At 47.9% G+C, this 22,944-nt stretch overlaps 1 protein-coding gene across 1 annotated transcript; it reads right to left on the bottom strand.

Annotated features, from left to right (window-relative positions):
- Positions 1-18,850: 18,850 nt before the first annotated feature.
- Positions 18,851-21,460, bottom strand: LOC136521184 (protein METHYLENE BLUE SENSITIVITY 1-like). The gene is made up of 2 exons (XM_066514888.1): positions 20,955-21,460; positions 18,851-19,004 (listed from the first exon to the last, which is right to left on the bottom strand). The coding sequence occupies exon 1, from the start codon at positions 21,318-21,320 to the stop codon at positions 20,985-20,987; it is 336 nt and encodes a 111-aa protein (XP_066370985.1). The 5' UTR covers positions 21,321-21,460; the 3' UTR covers positions 18,851-19,004; positions 20,955-20,984.
- Between the last annotated feature and the right edge of the window lie 1,484 nt (positions 21,461-22,944).

The raw sequence follows: 22,944 nt of genomic DNA, 5'->3' as shown, positions 1-22,944 counted from the left end.
TAGAGCGCCTTGCGCAGTCGGAGCTCCCTGTGCTCCGCTCCCTTGACGGCAAAACCCAGAGGTTGCCTGATGAAGACTGTCTCCACCAGCTCACCGTTGAGGAAGGCTAATTTTAGGTCTAGGTGATGGATGGGCCAGTCCTTCGCTGCTGCTAGAGCCAGCAGCAGTTGGATAGACTCCATGCGCGCTACTGATGTAGAGACTTCCTCGAAGTCGATGCCCTCGTGCTGGACAAAGCCTCGGGCGACGACGCGTGCCTTGTGCTTGATAATGGCATTGCGCTCGTCCCGCTTGACCTTGTATACCCACTTTAGGCCAATCGAACGACATCGTGGAGGTGGATCGATGAGCTCCCAAGTCTTGTTTTCCTCGATCGCCTTCATCTCCTCCAGCATCGCCCATCGCCAATTTGCATCACGCTCGGCCAGTGCGAACATGGGTGGTTCCTCTGCACTTACAAGAAGTAGCTCTAGGTCATTGAGCAGCAAACCCGCTAGGCTTGAGGACCCTGTGCCACCGATGATGTCGTCCAACCTATGGAACCGCACCTCCTCACCGTCGTGTAAGGCATCCACGAACTCGGTAATGTCGCTTGGAGGTGAGGTGAACTCGATCGGCGTCAATGGAGTCTCCTGTTCCGTCGGAGTGGTCGGCACAGCACCTGGAGTGCTCGGCACCCCTGCTGCAGTGCTTGGCACTACTCCTGTACCGCTAGTCACCACTCCTGGAGTGGTTGACACCACTATAGGAGTGCACGGCAGCAGTCTTGGAGTGGTCGGCACCACTGCAAGACCTCTCAGCATCGCTACAGGAGCGTTCGGCACCCGTCCTGGAGTGGTCAGCACCACTGCAGGACCGCTCAGCACCACTACGGGAGCATTCGACACCTATCCTAGAGTGGTCGACACCACTGTAGGACCGCTCGGCACCACTCCTAGAGTGCTCGGCACCCCTCTCGGAGTGCTCAGCACCGCCCCAGGAGTGCTCAACTCTATTGCTAGAGTGGTTAGCACCTCCTCTCCAGCGTCTCCACCACCGTGGATGACCAAGTGCTCAATGATGAAGGTGCTGGTGAAGCCACCAGCTTCCCCTATGCCCGGACTATCCCAGTCCTTGGTCACCTTCTCATCGAACACGATGTCACGGGAGACAACCACCTTGCCTCTGTGTGGGTCATAGAGTCGGTATGCCTTGGTACCTTCCTCGTTGCCCAGGAGCACCATCGGTGTGCTCGTGTCTTCCAGCTTAGTGAGGACCGGCTTCATCTTCCTGACATGGCTAATGCAGCCGAATGTATGGAGGAAGAACATGCTCAGCTTGTGCCTATACCAAGCTTCGAACGACGTCACGCCCTTTAGGGCCTTAGTGGGCACGCAGTTGAGGATGAACACCACCGTGGTCACTTCCTCTCCCCAAAACTTTGTCGGCATGCTTTTGGCCTTCATCATGGAGCCATGCCGACCACCGTCTGGTTCTGCCACTCCACCATGCCATTTTGTTGTGGCGAGTACGGTGTGGTGTGGTGTCGCACCACACCCTGATCCGCGCAGTACGCAGCGAACTCCACCGAAGTGAATTTGCCGATGCGATCAGTCCGTAGCACGTGCAGCTTTTTGCCGCTCTCCGCCTCCGCGTGCGCCTTAAACTTCTTGATCTCCTCTGCCGCCTCGTCCTTACTCGTAAGGAGTTGCAGCCACATATAGCGACTGCAATCATCCACGAGTAGGAGGAAGTACCACCGACCACCGTTTGTGGCTAGCATGATTGACCCGCAGAGATCGTTGTGGACAAGCTCGAGAGCGTCCGCCACGCGATACTTGGCCACCTTTAGGAACGGTAGCCTCCTCTACTTTCCAGCCAGGCAGATGTCACATAGCTTGCCTGCGTGCTTGATGTGGGGTAGCCCTCAGACCATCTTCTCTAGCTGACCGAGCACGTCGAAGCTGAGATGGCCGAACTGGGCATTCCACAGCCATGGCTTCTTGGTGTGCCGTGCTGCCAGGCACACCGGCTGCTCCACTTTTAAGTCGAGTAGGTACAGCCAGTTCTAGGATCTCTTCACCTTGGCAAGAAGCCGCTGCTCTTGGTCCCTGATCCTAAGGACGCCGTCCTTGATCAGTACCTCGCTGCCGCACTCATCTAGCTGGCCAATGCTGACAATGCTTCAACGTAGCTACGGGATATAATATACAACCGTCTGCACGTGGTGCTCGTCGTTCTGGCACCTGAAGATGATGGTGTTGTGCCCTCGGATCGTCACCCTTGAGCCGTCATTGAACTTCACCGTGCCAGTCATGTTGCCGTCGAGCTCAGAGAAGGCTTCCTTAGAGCCCGTCATGTGGTTGCTGGTGCTAGAGTCTAGGTACCACCACTGCTCCTACTCGTCGCCCACACGTTCGAGGTGGACTTGGGCGTGCGGTTCGTCGAGGTTGATAGTCTTCAGAGCCTTGTCGTGCCCTTCCACCGCCATCACCTCTCCTTTCTCTTTGGCCTCAACGTCGTGCAGTGCACAGAACGTCGTCATCAGAAGAGTGGCCTCATCAGCCTATGCTAAATGAGCATCAGCCTTCTTCTCCTGCTTTTGATTTGGGCACTCCTTTACCTAATGGTCCGTCTTCCCGCAGCGCCGGTAGGCGTTGGGGTCGACCTTCTTCTTCTTCTTCTCCAAAGAAGCTTTGCTTCAACGCTTGCCATTGCCACCGCAGCCGGAGGAGGCTTCCCTAGAGTTCTCCTTCATCCGGGTACCCCACTCCTCTGTCAGCAGCAACTTGTCGCTGTCCGTTGTTGTTGTGGCCTGCTCCATGCGCTCATCCACCGTCCGCAGATGGCCTGTCACATCCTCAATTGTGAGGGTGGACAAGTCCAGCATCGTCTCTATGGAGAGAGCGATCTGGATGTACTTCACCGGCACAGAGTGGAGGTACTTGGAGACCGCCTCTTCTTCGTCGATGGTTACGCCGTGGCTCCTCAACTTGCTAATGAGCGACCGCAAGTGGAGGAAGAAGTTCTCCACCGACTCACCATCGTTGAACTTGAGGTTGGTGTACTCCTGCTTCAGCAGCTGGGTCGTCGCCTTCTTTGCGCGGTCGGAGCCGACGCGCATCGCTACAATGGCCTCCCACGCCTCCTTAGCAGAGTTTTTCACCCCAACGGCTCTCTATACTCCGCTGGCACAACAGTGAGTATAGCCTCCAATGCTGATATGTCGTCTTCTTCGTTGTCGGTGCCCTTGTCAATAGCATTCCAGAGCCGTTGGGCTCTGAGTTTGACCTTCATAGTCATCGCCCACTCGTCATAGTTGGTGCGAGTCAGCGTCGGCCAACTGGTGCTGCTGACCCCCGCACCGTGCGCACGACAACCTCTTGTCATGGCTGGGCAGCCACAGCAGCGTCGTTGCTGTCGCCCATCTCCAAACCGTTCGTCATCGCCAACGGTTAGTCCGGCGACGGCACTTGTACGGCTCTGATACCTTGTTGGTCCCGAGATCTCGCGCACGAGAGAGCCGACCGCTCACCGGTGTTCTCGCACACACACTATGGCTGGAGGTAGAAGAGGGAGGGAGAACAGGGTGCGCACATACACAGCACAAGCACCAGCGTTGGCCAGAGCTCTACAGAGGAGATGACAAAACTAAACTCTCTCACTTTACTTAGTTGCAGTGGGAAGCTATATATATAACTATACCCATCTAATCCTAGTACACACATGTCATGCTGCTACAGTGAATAGATGTGACAGTAGGACTGACTTTGACGCTTGCCCCTGCTGTGGCTACAGTGCGGTAGGGGAGCCTTTCGGCGTCTACCCCTGCAGCGGCTACAGTACAGCAGTAGGGGAGCCCTTTTAAGGTCCAACCCTGCCGCGCGTAGAAAGAGAGAGCAGCAGATTACTTTACAAAATTTGGCTCCAGTATGTGTAATCGCTGCATGTCAGCCTTCAGTAAGATCACGTTCAGATTTGTGCTGCTGCTAGTCTACATTTAAACAAACTTGATGTTGTTGCTGACCTCCAGTAAGATCACGTTCAGTATGCTGTTGCTGCAATCAGTCCCTGGCGGCATTTTTTCAGATGCGGTGCTGCTGCTGCCCACGGCCAGGTTTCAGCACACCCTTGCGCTTCCCCTTAGACAATGTGTGCACAAAGTTTAGACCTGTTATTCTGGAACGTCCGCGGGCTAAATCAGCAGGCCCGACGAGACACCGTCCATCAAATCTTGGCTGCAACATCCTGCAGCATAGCTTGTCTACAAGAAACTAAGCTGCACCAAATTTACCAATACGACGCCGCATACCTTGGTGGCTATCGGATGCGCGAGTTTGCTTACAAACCGGCAGCGGGCCCATCACAAACGAGGGGAGGCATTCTCATCCTTTCGAATGGATGCCGGACAAGCTGCAGCGACATTGTCATTGGAGAGTTCCACATCTCGGCGAGCGTCCACCTGAAGGATTCCGGCGTTGCCTTCAGGCTGACGGTGGTGTATGGACCATCGCGACGTGGTGACAAATTACGCTTCCTAGAAGAACTAAAAGGGCTAAAGCCAGCGTCGGGTGTGCGTTGGCTAATCACGGGCGACTTCAACCTCATTTATAGAGCCTCGGACAAAAACAATAGAAACCTGAGCCCACGCCTCACGCGGCACTTCCGTGAAGCGCTAGATGAATGTGATCTCTCAGAGATTAGCCTACAAAACCGGAAGTTTACGTGGAGCAACGAGCAACAACGGCCCACACTGACAAAACTTGACCGCTTCTTCTGTAATGCAGAATGGGACGCTACTTTTAGCAACCACGTTCTGGAATGCATTATCAACTTCACTCTCAGACCATTGCCCGCTGCTACTATCAAACCAATCGGGGCCTAGAAGACCTAATACGTTCAAATTTGAAAATTATTGGGTCAACCTTCCTGGGTTCAAAGAAGTTGTCAAGCGTGCTTGGGACACTCCGACCTCCCACCATGAGCCATTTCACGTCCTGTACCACAAGCTGCTCTACACTTCGCAAAAGCTAAAAACATGGAGTTCGGATGCTAAAAAACTATTCTTCATGGCGCAAGAGGTGGTCCTAAGGCTCGACATTGCCAAAGAAAATAGAGAATTGACGCCTGCTGAACAACTTCTATGGTCAAACCTCAAGAAAAGAGTGCTCGGCCTAGCTGTGATTGAAAGAGCAAGATGCAAACAAGCATCCAGACTGTCGACCATCAAATTAGGTGATGCTAACACAAAATTCTTCCATCGAAAAGTCAATACGAGAAGAAGGAAAATTTATATCCAGCGGCTAAGGAACGGCCAGGGTTGGGCAATAAACCATGATGACAAAGCTCGTGTGATACAAGAACATTTTTCAGACTTCATGAGACACCCACCTCGGCGGCAGGTTGACATCAATTGGGAGGCACTGCAGCTGCCGACACATGATCTGAGTGAACTTGAGGTGCCGTTCTCCGAGGAGGAAATAAAGCACGCCGTTCACCAAATGCCGTCGGACAAAGCACCAGGGCCAGACGGATACACTGGGATCTTTTTTAAATCCTGTTGGGATATCATTAAGGCTGATGTTATCAAGGCCGCAAATGCATTCTACTCATTGCGGATAGGCAACCTGGACATCCTAAACTCCGCCAATGTGGTCTTAATTCCTAAAAAAGAAGGCGCCGAGTCCATTACTGATTTCCGACCTATTAGCTTGATCCATTCTTTCACCAAAATCATCGCCAAGCTGTTGGCCACGCATGAGCTCCATCATTTTCACAGCGCAAAGTGCTTTCATAAAAAAAAGAAGCATACATGACAATTTCATGTCTGTCCGCAACGCAGCAAGAAGATACCACAATTCCAAGCTGCCAACTCTCTTCCTCAAGCTTGACATCACAAAAGCATTCGACTCGATGAGATGGGAATATCTACTTAACCTGCTACATATATTAGGCTTCCCCCGTCGATGGCAAGACTGGATTGCTGCGCTCCTATACACCTCTTCCACGAGGGTGCTGCTGAACGGCGTCCCAAACGCGCGCCGATCAAGCATGGCAGAGAGCTGCGGCAAGGAGATCCTCTCTCGCCTTTGCTATTCGTCATAGCTATGGATCCCTTGCAAAAGTTACTTGAACTAGCAACAGAAAAAGACTATCTGTCCAAGCTGAGGGGGAGCACGACGCACGACTTAACTCAGAGTGTCGATGTACGCGGATGATACGGCAATTTTTGTCAAGCCAACAAGGGAGGACATGTTAGCGTTGACCGACCTCCTCACTTTTTTCGGCGAGGCTTCAGGGCTAAAAACAAATTTCCAGAAATTAACAATCATCCCTATTTGCTGCGAAGGATTGAATCTAAATAACATTATGGCTGGCTCTCCTACGGAGGTCTCACGCTTCCCCATCAAATATCTTGGATTGCCGTTAACGGTTAAACGCCTAAAACGAGTGGACTTCCAACCATTGGTGGACAAAGCGATCAGCGAGCTCACCATCTGGAACGGGCGTCAAATCAACCCGGCAGGCCGCTTGACCTTGGTTAAAGCGGTCCTCACCTCGCAGGCGGTGTACTTCCTCACTTCATTGCGTGCCCCAAAGGAAACACTCAAAGACATTGATCGACAAAGGAAGAAATTCCTTTGGGCGGGAGCCGAGGCGACAACTGGAGGGAAGTGCAAGGTGAACTGGCCCCGATCCGTAAGACCCAAATACTCTTGAGGCTTAAGCATCCTCCACCTTCGGAAGTTTGCTAGGGCCCTCAGGTTGCGATGGTTTTGGCGAGGTTGGTCAACTAATACTGATAGACCAAGGGATGGAGAAGAAACACCCTGCAACAAGGTAGACAAGCTCCTCTTTCCAGCGTCTACAAGGCTCACAATTGGAGATGGGGAAAGGGCGTCGTTCTGGAAGAGTGCATGGCTAAACGGCCAACGACCCTATGATGTAGCACCACACCTCTTCTCCATCTCCAAGAGAAAAAACAGAAAGCTGCACCTAGCTCTACTTGCCAACAATTGGATATACGACATCAACCTTCGGCATCCAAGCTTCTCTGCCCAACATTTTATTGAGTAAATATGTTTATGGCGAGAGACCAGGCGCATCCTGTTGAGAACGGGTACACCAGATGCCCTTACATGGAAATTTGAGGAAAATGGAGAATATTCCGCTTCGTGGGCTTACCACGCCCAGTTCATAGGCGTAACACGCAACAACTTCGAAACCATTATATGGAAACCGTGGGTGCCGCCTAAATGTAAATTCTTTAGTTGGCTTGCCATTTAGAACCGAATATGGACCGCTGACAGATTGGAAGCCCGGAACTGGCCAAATCAAAGGATCTGTCCACTTTGTAGGATACATGCAGAATCGGGTCTGCACCTCTTCAAAGACTGTAGGTTCACGAAGCGTTTGTGGAGTGAAATCGCCGCCCGGATGGCAACCCCTAATTTGCACCCGAATACCTGGCCGCCTAGAGAGACACTTGAGAAGTGGTGGACGGCCATATCAGCTGCGCCAAGTGCAAGCGGGAGAGAACTCTACTCGATCATCATCCTAGTTTGTTGGGAGGTTTGGAAGGAAAGAAATGCAAGAGTTTTCCAACACGTGGAATCCACAAACCTTGCGGTGCTTCAGAAAATCAAGGAAGAGGTGAGAGTGTGGATCATGGCGGGAGCAAAGCACCTAGCTACTATTGTGAGCCACTGCCGTTTGCAGTTTTGATCGGCACCTCCCCCAGTGGAGGTTATTTTTTTCCTCTTTCGCTCTTTGTGTTTGTTATTTTTAAAGGTGGTTGTACAGTGCTTGTTCGGACGTTCCTTCTTTTTAATATAGCAGGCAGCTCTCTTGTCGGTTCATTTCAAAAAATAGATACATGGTGCTCAGAGTGGTATCCCGTGCTCTCATACCATTACCAAAAAAAATCAAAAGAAAATATAGAGCATTACATGCTTACATTTCAAAAAAAAAATATGCATGAAGAAATCAAAAGAAAATATGTGTGGGTACATTTTTTTTTAGAAAAGGGAATATGTTAATATCCCAGCTTATATATCGACTAATGCATATAGATGTTCCTTATTACAAACACAAGCACTGTGGTCCACGCAATCTCAAAAACAAAAATTGAGGTCCAACAAAGTTTCATTGGAGGAGAAACCAAAAAAAAAAAAAGAAGAAAATCAGCCCGAGGTGAACAGTTGGCTCGGACCCAATTGTATGCTGATTTTTTTTTGTTTCTCCTTGCAGAAAACTTTATTGAACCTCAGACTTTGTAAGAACACGCATCTTACATCATGTACTCATACATATTTTTTATTGATTCTTTATTGCACACTTTGATGTTTCTTTTTTTTGGATTGGAATGAGAGCATGTGATGGCACGGGCTGCTAGCCTCGTTCAGTTGCTTTGGCTGTAGCTATCCTTGTCTGCCCGTCCCTGCCGTTCATTAATTAATAAAATGTTGGTCTGCAGTTTTCTGTTCATTGAGTACTGTACTTCTGAATAAGATGTGAATCAAATTTATCCCAAGACAAGAAGAAAGTAATCATAAACCTCGGCATTATTCTACATTTGACCCACCCGTTTCCGTATATTCAGGAAAATCTAGAAACAGTACGGAATGCGGGGCTGAGGTGTCCGGAATCGGAACTAAAACGGGAAAGGTGTCTTTCTGCCCGTATTTTTTGGAATTCCGTATTTAGCCGGAATTTTACCGTTTTTATTTTTGGATTTTACCGGATTTCATCAAGGCCCATAAACCTTGTACAATACAGTCCAATCCACAAGCGTGATGGCCCATGGCAATCCTGCTCTCTACTTGACAGCCCGGCAGCAGTAAGTGCAAGTATCGTACATTCGTACTTGGTGTTCCTGCTAGTGGCCTTGTAGTCTACATCTACGGGCACAGGCCCAAGTTAAGTACATATACCTACCTATTTATACTTTATTACTTTATACATATGCGGCCAGAAATAAGGCCCAATATTCATCTGTGCAGCCTTACTAGTAAGGGCGACAAAAACTATTGTGTACATAGATACATGTTCTACAGTTATGACAAAGGTATATTAAATTAACTAGTTTATTTTCATCTTGGATTGCATTTATGTCTTACCAAAACTATGCGTATTAATGCTATAATTTGTTCACGCTAACCAAAATTATGCCCCATATATATGAGCATAAAGATCGATGTGCGGTATTCCGACTTAAGTTCTCGGCTTCCGACCGTTTCCATTGAATTTTTTTACCGTATTCTGATTCTATTTCCGAACCCGTATTTTCCTAACATGATCCCATTTCCAACAAAAAAAAATTATAGAAACCGACGTAGAAATAAGTTTTTTCCGTCTGTTTTCATCGCCAGTAGCCATGCTACTGCTATCTTGTTGGATTCCGAACAATTGTGAGGCCTGAAAACGGAACGCGTATGCGTCCTTGTGCCAGATTAGTCTTCCTGGCTGCAATTAACGGCGCGCGGGTAGCCGGATACGAGAACATCTCCTCGTATTCTGTAAATCCATCGATATATATTATCGATAATTATAGGACACGGACCTCCGTCCCATCTGGACGCTGGGTGTCCACTCCGCCTCGCTGCTGTCGCGCTTCTTCCGTGGCGTGCCACATCCCGTGCCGCTCGCTTCAGCCCATCACGCTCGTCGCTCGACTGGCCGAGCCAATGCGGGTGCTGGTGCTCGCGCACCACCGCTGGCGCAGGTGCTGGTGGTGCTCGCTCCGCCCGTTGCGCGCCCTACCCGCCTGGGCGAGCCAAGTCTGATGCTGGTTGCGCTGGTGGTGGTGGTGCTCACGCGCCGTTGGCTTCCACCTCGAGGGATGGAATCGACCAGCTCCAACGTAACATTCCAAAAATTCAAATCTTAAAATCACTCAGTTAAAAATATTTTCAAAATCTATTTTGAAAACTAAAGTCATATGAGCTCTATTTCTATCCTCTCGAACTTACACCTGTTAGTTGATCTCTACCAATAGGCCCAACGGCCTATTGGGCCCTTATCTCTGCTCCCTGATCGGGGGAGCCCAACCCTAATCCGGTTGGTGGGCCCCTGTCGCACAGCACACATAAAAGGAAGGTGGGGGGTGAGAGCTCGGACAACGAGGTTGACCGGAGCCGCCACACCCACCTACAGACAAACCCTAATACCGATCTAAAGAGCTGCTGCCAGCGACGGGATGTGCCCCAACCACCGCCGTCTCCCACTGCAGGACACCGCCGGCGTCACTAGACTTCATCCCGCCGGCGCTGGACGTCTTCTACACCGCGACACTGGCTGCGGTGCATCTACTGAAGGGCTAGGAGCCTACTCGGATCTATGGGTTACACAGAAAGGTACTCACATCGATCCTAACAATGGTATCAGAGACAGGTTACAAGTGTGTATTCCTAACCCTAACCGGGTAAAAGCAAAGAAAAGGGACCAGGGGTGGCGAATGTCACTGGAACCCGGTCACCACCGCCACCGCGCAGGGAGAAAGAACAGATCCGCGTTCGGATCAGAGAAGCAGTAAAGAAAGAGGATTAGGATCTCAAGAACCCTAACCCTAGAACGAATCCCCATCACTAATCGGTTCAATCCGAGAAGAAAGAAAGGAAAACAGAAAAGGAAAAAGAAGAGAAGGGTCGGCACACGAACCCTAACCCTAGATCCATTCGGATCAGAGAAGAAATAGGGCCCTAGGCTCACAAAGCCGAAACCCTAACCCTAGAACGGGGATAATCTGTTCGGGAAATTCAAGCGAAAAGAAAAGAACAAAGAGGAAAAGATGGGTTCAACCGAACCTAACCCTAACTCGCATGGGGAAAGAAAAAAAAGATGAAAACCATTCGGATGAACTCCGAAAAGGAAAAGAAAAGAAAAATCCAAAGAAGAGAAGAACCTAACCCTAGATCCATTCGGATGTCAAAGAAAAGAAAAGGAAGAACATCAAATCAGAGAAAAGAAGAGAAAAATCCAAACCCTAATCACCGGGCGAACCGTCCCTTCGCCGGCGCGGGAGAAGAAGTGCCGAGCGGGGGCAGTTGCTCGCCGGGCTCGGTCAAGGGGGCGCCGCGGCCAGGCCACTCGACGGCGGCGTGCTCACCCGTCGGGGAGCACGCGCGCCGGCGAGGGGCCGGCGACGGCGCCGTGGCTCGCTGCTCACTCCCGCTCGGTGTCCTCTCGGTGGCTGCGGCTGCGTTGAGGAAGAGAGAAGAGAGAGCGGCGAGCGAAGAGAGAGAAGGGCAAGAGGCGAATGAAGCTAGGGTTTTCCCCGGGCGCGCGGCGTCGGGGGTTTTTAACTGCGCGAAATCGACGCGCAGCCGTCGATCCCCATCGGACGGCTCAGATCGAGCGGGCTGGCTTTCAGCCCAGGCGGCTGCGCGCGCCAGGCCGAATTCCCGGCCCAGGCCCAGGTTGTGGCCTGGGCGCGGGGGAGAGCGTGGGAAGCGCCCACGCGGGCGTGGGCCGTGGGCCGCCTTGCCATTTTGGGCCGACACAGGAAAAGCAAGAGCCCAGTTTTGGTTTTTTCTTTTTCCTGGAAAATTGAAAATACAAATTGGCTCAAAAGAAAAATAGAAAAAGGTATTTTACCTGTGGGTAAAATTCAAGAAATTGAATGAAAGTTTTTTTCCGCTGCTAAAGAAAAGTAAGTTCTCCAGTGTTTTTGAACCGACATGGTATTTAACTGGAGAAAAAGAAAGTTTTTTCCAGTAAATATTTATTTTCTGGAAAATGATTAATGGATTAAAGAAAATAGGAAAATCAATTTTCCCTGTGGGTAAAATTCAAGAAAAGAAAGTTTTTCCGCTGCTAAAGAAATTGTTGATTCTCCAGTTATTTTGAACCAATGTGGTATTTAATTGGAGAAAAAGAGATTTGTCATGAATTACGATGTTGTTATTTTCTGACCAACGTTGTTAATAACAATATCGTAATGTTAATGATTTATGCATTGATTCTACTTCTGCCCAACGGTGATGTAGAATTAGTGTATAAGAACAGGGGTTAATTTTAATGATTTATGCATTAATTCTACTTCTGTCCAACGATGATGTAGAATTAGTGTGTAAGAACAGTTGTGAAAGTTAAAGATTTATGCATTAATTCTATTTCTGCCCAACGGTGATGTAGAATTAGTGTATAAGAATAATTGTATGTTTTGATTTTGACCAACGTTGGAATCAAGGCATGCAAATGATGTGTTATTTTATGTTAAGAAAAGTTTTAACCTGGTTTTCTCATCTTGTCTAAGGTGGACTGGGTAGTCACCTCACCGTATTCCACTGAGTTTGTGGCACCGGTGAGGGAGACAAAAGATGCCACTTGGGCAACTAAAGAAAGGAATTTTGAATCTCAAAAGATCTCCTATGACTTTTGAGCATAGGAAGTGGGTCACTGCCAACAAGAAATGTTTGGCTGTGATAAAGAACATGATTGAACCTGTAATTGTGGGCTCAATATTAGAATGTGACACGGTCACTGAGTACCACGATAGAATAAAGAGTCAGTTCACTGGCACTTCAAAGACATGCTACTTAGCTGATAAAGCAGCTGGTGACAGAGTGTTACTCTAGAAATGGTGGCATAAGAGAGCTCACGATGTGTTGTCGAAATTATGACACTGTCGTTTAGGCCATATTTTGAGGGGGAGAATAGAAAGACAAGTTAAGAATGATATTCTTCCTCCATTAGAGCTCTCAGATTAAGAACAGTGCAGAGACTAAGAAAGATGCTAAATGAAGCGCAGGAATTTTATAGATTATTCACACAGACATCTGTGGTAAGCTTTCCTGTAAAGAGTGTGGATGGTTATGATTTATTCATGACATTCACAGATGATTACTCCCATTATGGCTATATTTATTCAATCAAAGAAAGAAAAAATGTATTGGATAAATTTAAGATATTAAAGATTAAAGATAGTCAGGTCTGACCGTGGTGGAGTACTACGGTCGGCATACCCTAAAAGAATGGTATAGTAGCCCAGTATTCTATACCAGGCGAACCTCAGCAGAATAAAGTAGCTAAAATAATCAATCGTACCCTGATGGATATGGTGGGCAGTATGATAAGTTACTCCACCTTACAGTTGAGCCTATGGATGGAGGCGTTAAAACCTCCATTCATATTCTTAATAGAGTATCAAGAAAGTCGGTGTTCAAAACACCATATGAGTTGTGGACAGAAAGAACACCCTCACTTAACCACTTGCGTGTGTGTGGGGAGCCCTGCTGAGGCTAAAGTGTTTAACCCAAATATTGGGAAGTTATATCCCAAAACAGTAAGTTGTCATTTATTTGGCTACACAGAAAAGTCAAAATGTTTTCGTTTCTACTGTCCAGAGAGATATACAAAGTTTGTGGAAACGAGACATGCTGTCTTCCTAGAGGACGAATTGATGAAGGGGAGCATGGTAGCTCGAGAAATTGACCTTGAAGTGAAGCGGGTGTAAGCGCCCACTCCAATGATTCATGAGCCAATTTTCTCACTACCTGCTGTAGCTGCACTGACAGTGCTAGATACTATGGTGCCAGCACCAGTTGTTATCCCACCTGTGGCAACAATGAATGAAAATGAGGAACCTGTTCTTCAGGATCCAATAGAACCAATTGCCACACATGAGGGGGAGCAACAACAGCCTCAAACAGAAGATGTGTCAAATGTGGAGGCCCCTAGAAGGTCTCAAAGAGTTAGAAAATCGGCTATTCCTGCTGATTATGAAGTGTACAACACTAAAGAATTTCAAATGGAGGATTATCAAAGCCTCGTTTGAAGAAGCCATGAGTAGTGATCAGTCATCAAAGTGGCTTGAGGCCATGGAAGATGAAATGAAATCATTGAATACCAATAAAGTTTGGGACTTAAAAATAATTCCTAAAGGAGCCAAAACAGTAGGCTGTGAATGGGTCTACAAGACAAAACTTGACTCTCAAGAGAATATAGAGAGATATAAAGCCCAACTTATGGCAAAAGGCTTTGTGCAAATAGAAGGGATTGATTACAATGAGACTTTTTCTCTAGTCCCATGTAAAGTTTTCTTCAGAATCATAATGGCATTAGTGGCACATTACGATTAAGAATTACATCATATGGATGTAAAGACGGCATTTCTCAACAGCGACTTAGAGAAAAAAGTTTACATGGCACAACCGAAAGGTTTTGTCATGGAAGGAAAAGAACGAATGGGATGCCGCCTAAAGAAATCCATTTATGGATTAAAGCAAGCTTCAAGACAGTGGTACTTGAAGTTTGATCAGTCAATAAAGAATTTTGGGTTTTAAAAGAGAATGTAGAGGACAATTGTGTCTATGCAAAGTTTAAGAATGAGAAGTTTATCTTCCTTGTCCTGTATGTGGATGATATCTTACTTGCTAGTAGTGATGTCAGTCTACTATAGGAGACAAAGAAGTTTTGTCCTCAAAACTTGATATGAAAGATCTTGATGAAGCCTCGTTCGTTCTAGGAATTGAGATTCACCGAGATAGAAGAAAAAGGGTATAAGGACTGTCACAAAAGGCATACATGGAAAAGATCTTAAAGAAATTCAGTATGCACAAATGTAGTCCCTCACCTGCTCCTATAGTCAAGGGCGACAGATATGGGGATTTTCAATGCCCCAGGAACCAATATGAGCTCAATCGATAAAGTAAAAGTGGTTCCATATGCTTCAGCTGTCGGAAGCTTGCAACATGCTCAAGTATGTACGCGCCCTGACTTGGCATTTGTTACCGGGTTTTACTTGGCAGATTCCAGAGCAATTCTGGAATAGAACACTGAAATTAGTAAAGAAAGTCTTGCATTAATTGCAAGGAACGAAAGGCCTCATGATGACATATAGAAGATCTGATTCACTCCACATGGTGGGATATTCAGATTCTGATTATGCGAGAGTGAATATATATCCAGACGTGGATTTTCTATCATCTCGTAAAGTGGAGTTATTTCATGGAAAAGCTCAAAGCAAACCGTCACTACATCGTCCACAATGTATGACAGTTTGTAGCATGATATGAGGCAACGGGCAGGTGAACTAACTAAAGAAGTTCATACCCGGTTTGAAGGTGATTGACGACATCTATAGACCACTAAAGTAATACTGCGGTTATGATCTGGCAGTACATGATGCTCACAACATAAGTCAAGTGGTGCTGCCAAAACACATTGACATAGAGTATTATGTTGTGAAAGATAAAGTCTGGGATCAAGTCATAAGTCTTGAGCATATAAGAACAGAAAGGATGCTTGCGGATCCGCTTACAAAAGGCTTACCACCCAACATGTTCAGAGGACATGGTGTTCAGAGAACATGTAGCTAGCTTGGGTTTAAGGGAAAGCCTAAAATATTCCTGGACAAAAGAAGGCCCAAAGATAAGTATCTATTTCAGAACAGAGTAGTGAGTTGTAGCTGTTAAGTCTATCGGCAATGGACCGTGATGATGAGACATGCTCTATGAGCTAATCTGTAATGGAATGAACAAAAGTAAATGATATGAAAGTAAAAGATGGAATGAGATCAAGGGGGAGAATGTTAGTTGATCTCTACCAATAGGCCGGGCCCTTATCTCTGCTCCCTGATCGGGGGAGCCCAACCCTAATTCGGTTGGTGGGCCCCTGTCGCACAGCACACATAAAAGGAAGGTGGGGGGTGAGAGCTCGGACAACGAGGTTGACCGGAGCCGCCACACCCACCTACAGACAAACCCTAATACCGATCTAAAGAGCTGCTGCCAGCGACGGGATGTGCCCCAACCACCGTCGTCTCCCACTGCAGGACACCGCCGGCGTCACTAGACTTCATCCCGCCGGCGCTGGACGTCTTCTACACCACGACACTGGCTGCGGTGCATCTACTGAAGGGCTAGGAGCCTACTCGGATCTACGGATTACACAGAAAGGTACTCACATCGATCCTAACAACACCTATCTCAAAGTCATCAGAGCTGCACCTCTCTTTGCACTCTTACTCTGCACGCCACCATGTGAATATCTCTAACTGTCCCCCACCTCTCTCCCTCGCGCGCACTCCCCTCGCCCTCGCCCGACAGCGCCTGCGTGCACCAGCCCCGCCACTACCGCCGCAGCGCACCCGTGCCCAGACCCCCTCGCCGACCATAGTGCGTGCGCACCACCGCGACATCGTGGGTCCACCTCCCATCTCCTTCTTCATCAGGCTTGGGCAACAGCAAGTATCAGCAGCTCATACACTCATCCAGCAGCATCTCGCATAGCAAGCGCAGTGCATGCCCTCAGCACACATACAGACAACGCACAGCAAGGTAGAGGACACCAGCATTTATCACGCGCTGATCCAACAGACCCCGGCCAGGCCGACACAATTTTTTATTTTTCAGCCTTTTAAAAAAAATATTCACAAATAGACCGTGGTGGTTTGATTTTCGTTTATGTACCCTCACCTCGGCGCCATGACTTTTGACGCCGAGGAAACACATTCGGCGCCATGGCCAATGATGCCGAGGTCTTGGCGAGGCGTCGGACGTGGAGGTGACCTGGCGCTGAACTCAGCGCCGTAAATCTTGGCGCCGAGCTGTTACCCCATAGATCTTGACATTTGAAATAAAACAAGTATAATTGTTCCGAGAAATATGCAAAAATTCTATTGTGGTTTAGCTGGTTAGGACGCACGTAACTTAGCTCAAAGGCCTGGGTTTGAACCCCAGCGTTGAATCTTTTTTTGCTGCATTTTTCGGCAGCGTGAACATTTTTCTGTAACGTAGTCGTTGAGCGGGTCATAGAACGGGTCAGGTTCTCCGGCGTGCAGCCAGTGCTGGACGATCGCCACATTGTGAAATCATGGACTAATTAGATTTAATAGATTCATCTCGCAAATTAGCCTCAATATGTGTAATTAGTTTTATAATTAGCCTATGTTTAATACTTCTAATTGGTATCAAAGAATGGATGTGACGGGGCTAAACTTTTGCCCGCCGGAAACAAGTAAAATAACATATTTATTTAGATTAGATTAGTCATCGGGTGACTCCTGTGTTGATTTTTAGCGTCAACACGCACCTAGAAGAACGCCCTAGGTTATCCCTTCCGTATGACATGTTGTAAGATGTGTGGGACCGTGGGTTGCGGGTTGTGCTAGGGTGAGGTTGTCTAGTCGTCTCATAGGGGTATGTTTTGTTTGTGACGCAATTGGTAAGTCATATTTAATTGGCAGAGGAAAAAAAATGTTAGGTTAACTTTATCTGGAGATAGCCAAAACTAATCTTGTCACAATTGTTTGTATAACGTTTAGGATCCACATGTAATCATTTTTTCTTCATTAGAACCTAATCATGTGGGATCTTATTTTGTAGATTAATCATAAGGAATATTATGGCTGAAAGGATCAAATAGAGCGTAAAGACGGGCGTCGAACCGATTACAATTTGATAGGCCTGCACTTTTATACCAAGGGGGGATTTAAAAGCTTCTTTGGGCATTAGGCTCCAATAAAAATTCAAATTTGACAGATATTTTTGCCGTCTCAATGTTGTTTCAATTTGGGCCCGCCGAGATGGGCAAAATTCACCCGAGTTTCAGCACACTTGGACCGAATTAGTGTAGGACAGGTCAGCCCGGTCAGAGTTAGGATACTAAACATGGATAAAATGTTCACACATTTTCCACTCTGGTGATGCAATAATATCAAATGCAGTAATCTTTACTCTGAGCAAACAATTATCCGAAGCGAAGTCGAAACTACACATCATGGCTTATATTTATCTGCATACTAACAAACTTAAACAAAAGATACACTGGATACGGTATTCGTCTCCTATGAATGCACTTGAGAACATCGTGTGGGGCTTTGTATTCAAAGGATCATGTTAGGCTTGTGCAATGTTTGGCTAAACGGCAAATTCAAGACATGTACTCCCTCCATCCGCAAAAGAATACAATTCTGAAACAGTGTCATGGTTTAGTACTTCAATTTTGACTAATTATAGTTAAAAAATATAAATATTTATAATATCAAATAGACATCATTAGATTAATTACAAAATATATTTTTATAATAAATTATTTTGGAGTTATAAATCTGAATACTATTTACTATAAACATGGTCAAATGTGAAATACTTTAACTGGCACGCATACCATAGTTGCTTCCTTTCACGGATAGAGGTAGTAGTTGCTCCAGATGAACAAAAGTATTGTAGATGTCCATTGACTGCAATCTAACATTTGCATTTGCGCCTACCCCCACCCACACAAACAAACAAACAACACACACAAAAAAAAAACTTCTAGAGTTCTAGTCGCAATAGAAGCATGGTGGCACACAAACACAATACAAGGTGATTTGTTTTTTAAGGTGATGAAGGTACAAAAAAAAACCATAAGATCAGGTAGGCCTATCAATTATCCATTTGTAAACAGAGGCAATTCTCCTAACTAGTCCAAGGGCATAGACAAAGCTGGTGAACAAGTGTTCTGTGACGACAGAATTGAACCACTAAAAAACAACGATAAATGATACTCCAAAGACCATGTATCATATTTTAGAACGATTGGTTGCTGGATCCAAAGGCCATATATCAGATTTTCAACAAAGAACATAGTTTAAGTATAGCGTTCAAAGCAAATAAAACTCGGTAACTTAAATTGCTTCAACCACGAGTCAACAAACAGTATTTGGTGACAAATTCATGACATCCAATCCAACAAAATAAAAGATTGCAAGTGCTCTTACCCCCCAACGCCCCCCAAAAAATGCTTCAAACCATGTGCCGGACACGCCTAGCAGGCAGCAGCAAACACCATCCAAAAAGAAAAAAGATGGCAAGTGCTGTCATACCCCAAAGCCTCAAACACCACTAACCATACTATTGCATTATTACCTAAAATTGAATGGTTCACTTTACAGAAGGTTATGCTTGCTGGTATGAAGTAGTATACAATTAATCAATCACGGAAGCACTAAAGTTACCAAGCAAATGAATAAATGTTCAGTTACATTGAGGGGGTAATTGTAAGCTTGAGGCTTGGAAGACCCTAAAATCTGTACATCGCTGAAACGACATATCCAACTTCAAATGACAGTCTGGTGAGGAAATATTGTCAGAAGTGCTGCTTATACTCGTGAGCAAACAATTCTCTCAGGAAGACAACAACAAATAATTAGCATAGTCATTAATATGGCGTCACCCCAGCATTTTAAACAAAAGATACTCCCTCCCGCCTTTTATGTCGGTTAGCGGCGGTTAGCTCAAAATATAAAAGGAGGGTGGGAGTACATGGTTAATTGCTTATCCATTACGTTACTCATCTCTCATGAATACCTTTCAGCACTTTGGAAGTTGGGATCTAGGAAACTAGTACCCATGCAAAAATAGTAAACTTAGTCTAGCAACCAACTCAAGACATATACTTAACCATGTGAAGAGGAACTGAAATCAGTAACAAACTCCAGCATTTGCATGACTCAAACTAGACAAATGCCTTTCATTTCTAGTCACAATACATAAACCTAACAACTAGGCCCCTAACAATTGGCCAGTCGTAAACAAAGGCAACCCTCCTCGCTCGTCCAAGGCATAAGCAAAGCAGCTGAAGATTTGGGCTAGCCAAGCTTATCCAACAATACGATTTATTTATACCTACTATGACAAGATAAGATCTACATCATGAAAATGAAACCCTTAACTCTCAGCTGACAGTATTAAACAACGAACAAAAGAATTCCCAATTCATTAACTTTACTTGCCATTAGATAGATGAAAGTAAACAAGCAATAGATTTCAGCCATTGTTCAAGGAGACCCAATCAACATCAACAGTACTAGCAGCCGTCGCCGGCATCAGAGCAGCGACACATAGTTAAACATGCCATTGTTGCCGGTGACGAGATTGATATATAGTTGACACATCTATCACATGACACATGTACCAACAGTATAACAACGAAAAGCAGCAGCAGACTAACAGTACGCCGCAGGCCGACTGCGGCAGCCGCCACCGGACCGGAGGCCGGTAGTTTGATTCATTATAGATCAGGTTGGTGGATCAGATTGAAATTGAAGGGAATTACCCCAAACAGGCAAGCAAGCCAGCCAGGCAGCCAACTGTCTCAGGAAGACTGTCATTAATATGGCGTTACTCCAGCATTTTAAACAAAAGATACTCCCTCCCGCCTTTTATGTCGGTTAGCTCAAAATATAAAAGGTGGGAGGGAGTGCATGGTTAATTGGTTATCCGTTACGTTATTCATCTCTCATGAATGCCTTTCAGCACTTTGGATGTTGGGATCTAGGAAACCAGTACCCATGCAAAAATACTAAACATAGTCTAGCGATGAACTCAAGACATATACTTAACCATGTGGTGAGGAACTGAAATCACTAACGAACTCCAGCATTTGCATATGACTCAAACTAGACAACTGCCTTTCATTTCTAGTCACAAACCAATAACAACTAGGCCTAACAATTGTCCAGTCGTAAACAAAGGTAACTCGCCTCGCTAGTCCAAGGCATAAGCAAAGCAGGTGAAGATTTGGGCTAGCCGAGCACATCCAACAATACGAATTATTTATACCTATGACAAGATAAGATCCGCCTCACGAAAATGAAACCCGTAACCCTCAGCTGACAGTATTAAACAGCGAACAAAAGAATTCCCAATTCATAAACTTTACTTGCCATTAAAAGAAAGTAAACAAGCAACAGATTTCCGCCATTGTTCAAGGAGACCCGATCGACATTAACATTACTAGCAGCCGTCGCTGGCATCACGGAGCAGCAACACATACTTAAACATGCCAGAGTTGCCGGCGACGAGATATAGTTGACACATCTATCACATAACACATGTACCAGCAGTATGACAACGAAAAGCAGCAGCAGACTAACAGTACACCGCAGGCCGACTGCGGCAGCCACCACCGGACCGGAGTCCAGCGGTCGGTAGTTTGATTGTTTATAGATCGGGTCGGTGGATGGGATTGAAATTGAAGGGAATTACCCCAAGCAGGCAGGCAAGCCAGCCAGCAAGCTACTTCTTGAGGCTGCCGCGGACGCCGGGCTTGGGCTTGGAGGTGGTGGCCTCGGCGGCGGCGGCGGGGGCGGGGGCGGAGGAGTGCAGGTTGACGAGCTTCTCCGGCTCGAAGGGAAGCTTGGGGTGGCGCGCCTCATGGTGGATCTGCATAGACTTGATGTCGGGCGCCGGGATGCGGCAGAGTGGGCACGCCAGCTTCGCGTGCCCGCCCTTGTCCTGCCCCAGCCGGTCCGCCTGCCCAGCCTTGCCGCCGCCGCGGTTCGTCGTCGCCGCGGCGATCTTCGCGGCGATCTCCTTCGCCGTGTGCTTCTTCGGCTTCGCCTTCCCCGTCATGGCCGACCCCTCCTCCTCCTCCTCCTCACGCTCTCGCCGCTCGCCGCTCGCCGCCCGCCGCCGCGTCGCCTTCCTAACCCTACTTGTGTTTTGCGTTCTTCGCGGTGATGGGTGAGAGAGGGCGAAACCCGGGCCGCCAATTATTAGACCGTCTCCCAGACCCATTTTTACGTCCCGCACATTTTTTTTCCTGCCTTCTAAAATCATCGTCCAACAGCAACCCATACACCCGACGTATTTTTGCTGCTCCCCTGAACGCTAGGCAAAAAAGCGTCCCCTCTTTCCTCTCTACGCAAATCGCCGAGCTCGCCAGCGCAGAAGCGAAGCTCGCCCGCGCCGAGCTCGCCCGCGCGCAGAGGCGGAGCTCGCCCGCACCGTGGCAGAGGCGGAGCTCGCCCGGGCCCGCGCACAGGCGGAGCTCGTCCGCGCCGTGGCCGAGGCGGAGCTCGCCCGAGCCCGCGCAGAAGCGAAGCTCGTCCGCGCCATGGCCGAGGCGGAGCTCGCCCGCGCCCGCCGCCGGTGTTGGAGGAGGAGCGCGCGGCGAGGCAGGGAGCGGGGCGCGGTCGTCGGGGAGCGGGGATCCGGGGTCCTCCGCGCCGGGGCGGAGCTCGCCCGCACCCGCCGCCGGTGTTGGAGGAGCAGCGCGCGTGGAGACGAGGAGCGACCAGACGAGGTACATGGACGCGGCGGTGAGGGCTCCGCAGCCGAGGCCGAAGAGGAGGCCGGAGACGACGACGAGGATGTCCTTGGCGCGGTCCTGGACGAACGAGGCGGCGACCTCCGGCGGATTTGGGGGCTTTTGCGTTTGCGGTTGTTGGAGAGGCTCACTTTTGGGTGGTGACTTTTTTCCCTATGCCGGACCCAAACCGAGATATAGGTGTTGTATTTGGGTCTCATGGTTGGAGTCAGTCTTAGCCTCCTACGGGCTGCAGCCGCACACGGCTTCTCCCCGCGGCGGTAGTCGTCTCGCTTCGGGCCGTCGGATCTAGAACGCGCGGTCCCGATTGTGTGGGCTCGGATTCCACGGAGCTATTTGGATATTGTCCGGTGTACGAGACACAAAATTTTTCGTTTGTGTGCGGGCCATACCTGCTCGCCACATTTGATCTTTTTCCATGTCCAATGATATTTAGGGCACGTTTGGACATGACAGTTGATATTATTTTAGGTTAGAATCGGTAAAATTTGTGCTAAATTTTTACACGAAGATCAGTGACAAACATTTCAGTCGTTTTCGAGCCAGAAGAGAGAAACGATATTTTAGGTGTTTATTTATTGTATGTACAAGGTAAAGGAGGACGTTAAGGCGCGATCGGTCGCGCACTCAGGGGAGCGCGCGACCTTCGTCTATCTCTCGCGGGCGCCCTTCCTCGCCCACCCCCACCTCCTTCCCTGCCGCCGACTGCCTCGTCGTCGACCTTGCCGTCAAGCACCTCCCGCTCCTCGACCCGTCCTCCTCGTCGTGCTCGCCCCCGCCGCTAACAATCGCCCCCCCTTGGGTGCCAGGGTTCGCCAGAGCTTCGACGAACCCTAACACACGCGGCAGCCGCCTTCTTCCTTTTAATCTCACCTTATGACTTAAACTCAACTTACTTACTTTATCTTATTCCCATTCCATCACAGA

The sequence above is a fragment of the Miscanthus floridulus genome, chromosome 18 (genome assembly GCF_019320115.1).
Source record: "Miscanthus floridulus cultivar M001 chromosome 18, ASM1932011v1, whole genome shotgun sequence".
In the NCBI taxonomy this organism is placed as follows: domain Eukaryota; kingdom Viridiplantae; phylum Streptophyta; class Magnoliopsida; order Poales; family Poaceae; genus Miscanthus; species Miscanthus floridulus.
The sequence above is the reverse complement of the archived record's forward strand: the minus strand, read 5'-3'. Positions and strand labels throughout refer to the sequence as shown.